The sequence below is a fragment of the Seriola dumerili genome, unplaced genomic scaffold (genome assembly GCF_002260705.1).
Source record: "Seriola dumerili isolate Sdu_G_001 unplaced genomic scaffold, Sdu_1.0 BDQW01000191.1, whole genome shotgun sequence".
Classification (NCBI taxonomy): domain Eukaryota; kingdom Metazoa; phylum Chordata; class Actinopteri; order Carangiformes; family Carangidae; genus Seriola; species Seriola dumerili.
The window spans coordinates 2166802-2170391 of NW_019174446.1; the positions used below are offsets into that span (position 1 = coordinate 2166802).

At 50.3% G+C, this 3590-nt stretch overlaps 1 protein-coding gene across 1 annotated transcript; it reads right to left on the reverse strand.

Annotated features, from left to right (window-relative positions):
- Positions 1 to 1037: 1037 nt before the first annotated feature.
- kcns2 (potassium voltage-gated channel modifier subfamily S member 2) lies at positions 1038 to 2585 on the reverse strand. The gene has a single exon (XM_022753578.1). The coding sequence runs from the start codon at positions 2583 to 2585 to the stop codon at positions 1146 to 1148; it is 1440 nt and encodes a 479-aa protein (XP_022609299.1). The 3' UTR covers positions 1038 to 1145.
- Positions 2586 to 3590: the final 1005 nt, after the last annotated feature.

Sequence of the window (3590 nt, forward strand, 5' to 3'; positions counted from 1 at the left end):
AACTCCACTCCGCCCCAGTGGAATAACAAAACCTGTTTCATCCAGACACCTGGAGACTTGATAGAAAAAAGGAGACATGTGCAGGTTGCCTCTGCCTCTTCACAGAAAGGAGACAAAGAGACAAATTGCTTGTAGAGTGGAGGATTTAAATTAAATATAACATTGAGGCAAGAAAAACTGGGACTGTGTCCACTGTATTCTCAGCTGGCATTCGTAGCCACACATTACGTCTATATTTACTCCTGTCAAACAAGGGAAAGGTTTAAAGAATGCAGCAAATGTTTAACTGTAGGTGATACATCTATAGTGATATATGAGACCATGTCTGCGGCTGTCAATTAACTGCGAAAATACCCTACAGTTTATAAGTGAAGTTTATTGATTAATTAAAAAGCTCTTTCTGCCAACTGAAATGTTGATGCAGCCAGAAAATAAAATCCTCAGAGAAAAAAATTTATTCAACATGTCATCTCTGAATGGTTGTTGCTCTGCCTGTCAGGCTGTTTTAGATATTGTGTCAGTCAATGGAAGAGGCTAATTCCCTCTCTCCCCCCTCAGGCTTAAATGTACGATCTCAATCAGTGAGAGACTCTTATGAAGACAGTGAGACCCTCCCTCTGCACATTAAAAAAACAAGGAAGTGTGTTGTGTATTTCTTGTTTAATACAGTTTGCTTTAACCACACATCTCAAGTAATCTTGTTGCAACACCACAATTTACACATCAACACTCTTTCAAGAAGGATACAGCTGGAGTTACTTTCAGACAGATTTGATCACGACAAGTATAGCTGGAGGGTGGACAACAGTGTGACACCGTCTACTGTAAACAACTACAGCATTCTCTGCCTTTTTAATCTGATGCGGTCAAATTTAGTTAGGCCTGTTTTGGTGAGGTGCCATGACAATGCACAGTAAGATATTATATTCAGGCTGTCCTGTACATTTGCTTTACTTTCTCATTGCCACTGACGCACTGGTTAACACATTATTGCACTGAGCTACAGAGAGGCAAACGGTCAGACATCAGTGGAAGGAAGTGAGCTTTTTAGTCCAGAGGCCTCAGCACCCTGGACAGCTCCTCATGCAGCCGCACTGAATACGCAGCGTCACCCAACCTGACCGGGTGTCCTCCATGAGACTGCTTCAGTGTATTGATTCGTTCAGACTGTGCTCACTGGGTGAACTCCGACTCATGTTTGATAAGCTCGCCATGAGGGATTTGACTTTGTGTGCGTAATAGTTCCGCAGGTTGACCGAGGGCACCTCTTTTATCTCCTCGTCGAAATCACAGCTTCTCATCGCTATCTCCAGCTGCTTTTGTCTCTTATAGAAGAGGGAGAATTTATTGAAAATGAGAGTAATCGGAAGCACAACTACTAAGATCCCTGCCAGGATACACGCCGAGGCGGTCAGCTTGCCCGCTATGGACACCGGAACCACGTCTCCGTACCCGACGGTGGTCATGCTGACGGTGGCCCACCACCAGCACGCCGGAATGGTGGAGAGATCCTCGCTGTCCTCTTTCTCCACTGTGTAGGCCATGACGGAGAAAAACGATACCCCGACCGCCAGGTAGAGAAGCAGCAGGCCCACTTCTTTGTAGCTGTTCCTGAGGGTGGCCCCCAGGGAGCGCAGCCCCGTGGAGTGACGGGCCAGTTTCAGGATGCGGAAAATCCTCATCAGCCTCAGCACTTGCGCAACGCGTCCCAGGTTGGCCAGCGCCGGGCTGCTCTCCACCACCAGGTTTATAAGGAGCGTCAGGTAAAACGGAAGTATGGACACCAGGTCTATAACGTTTAACGGGTGCTCGAAGAAATGCAGGAGATCTGGCGCCACAACGAACCTGGCGACCAGCTCCAGAGTGAACCAGCCGATGCCAATGTGCTCCACAGTCTCGAAACGGGGGTCCTCTCTGGGTTGCCCCTCGCTGTCCAGCAGGCTGAACTCGCTCATGCTGTTCATGCACATAGTAGCGATGGAGCCAAGCACCACCAGGATGGAGAGGATGCTGATGATGCGGCTGGCCACGGAGTAGCCGGGGTTATCCAGCATTAGCCAGATGCGCCTCCGTGCGCTCCCGAGCAGCTGTTTGTCGAACTTGGTGGCGTCGTTGTAGAACTCCAACAGCTCGTCAAAGGATGAGGTGGTGCTGCCCTCGTCGCTCCGCTCATCCCAGTCCTCCCGGTCCTGGTCCATTTTCCTACAGTGGTAGGCGCTGCTGCAGCAGGAGTCGATGAAGAACTCGTTGATGCCCCAGTATTCGATCTCCTGGCTGAAGGAGAAGATGCACAGCTCGGCCATGACATGCAGCCGCCCTGTGTTGTAGAAATTCAACACGTAGGGGAAGAGAGCGGGGTTTCTGTCGAAGTAAAACTCCTTCTCTGTGTCGTCGTAGTCGTCGCACAGTTCCAGGATGGACTCTTTGGACTGACAGCGGAGTAGACGCGCAAGCCTCGTCTCGGGGAACCGGGAGAGAGTGTCGGACTGGAGACGCTTCTTGAAGCCGCCCACGTTGATGCGGATGGCCGCGTTGTCATCCATGTGAACCCCGCCGGCCGGTTCCCTCAGGACGTGACCTGTCATGTCTGCAGAGAGGGACACACATAGACGCACGGCGCACACAGAGAGAAAGAGTGACAGACCAAATCACACTGTCACGAAGAGAAAAAAAGGAAGAGACAAAGAGATGCACACAGTCAGAGAGAAGAAAGAAAAGAAGAAGGGGAGATGTTGTGAACTGAGGCCAAGAGACAGATTGTATCCTTTGAGTTTATGACACATGCTTTAAAAGTGAAAGACTGAGCTGAATTACACCATGTGTTTTTACAGTTACAGGAAGAGCAGTTATTTTCAGCCTCGCTTTCACGGAAACAAAGACACATGGAGGAACTTACTTTAAAGCGCGGCCAGTTCTCTGGATCCTCCTACAAGAAGACTCCGCATGTGGACTCCACTGATGGTTGTCCCTCCACTGGGGGACACGCTGTGGCCTCACCGTGAAGCTGAGACCTCTGTCCCCTGGGGTCCAGACAGGCGCGTCTCTGTCAGGTTGAACCTCACAGCTTGAGCAGAGGAGAAAGAAGCCTCCTGGACTTGGCGCGGTGTCAAATGTGATGTTGCTTTCAGAAAGAAAGAAATTTAGAGTCCCTTCCTCAAATATATCCGATGGCTTGTTGAAGCTGGTGGTCCTCACATCATCCATTCAGCGCGTTTTACTTATTCAGCGTCAGGTATCAGCCGCGAATTATGGGAGCCATAAGAGCTGATACACGCCTAGGTAGTGGCTTTTGTTTGTGCGAGGGAATTCCTCTCTCTCTCTCTCTCTCTCTCTCTCTCTCTCTCTCTCTCAGTTCTTTCTATCTGTTGCTGCGCAGCAACACGTAGCTCTCCCTCTGCACCGCCCTCCTCCTCCTGAAGTGATCTCAGCATCATGGTGCTGAGGGGCGAGGCGCAGCTCCTCGAGGAGAGGGAGTCACCAAGTAACGAACGCGCGGGCAGCATCCACAGAGAGAGAGAGAGAGAGAGAGAGAGAGAGAGAGAGAGAGAGGGAGGGAGGGAGGGAGAGAGAGAAGAGCTGTGCTGACACGA

Coding starts and splice junctions, on each gene's coding strand:
- kcns2 (XM_022753578.1), bottom strand. CDS start 2,585: ATGACAGGTCACGTCCTGAGGGAACCGGCCGGCGGGGTTCACATGGAT.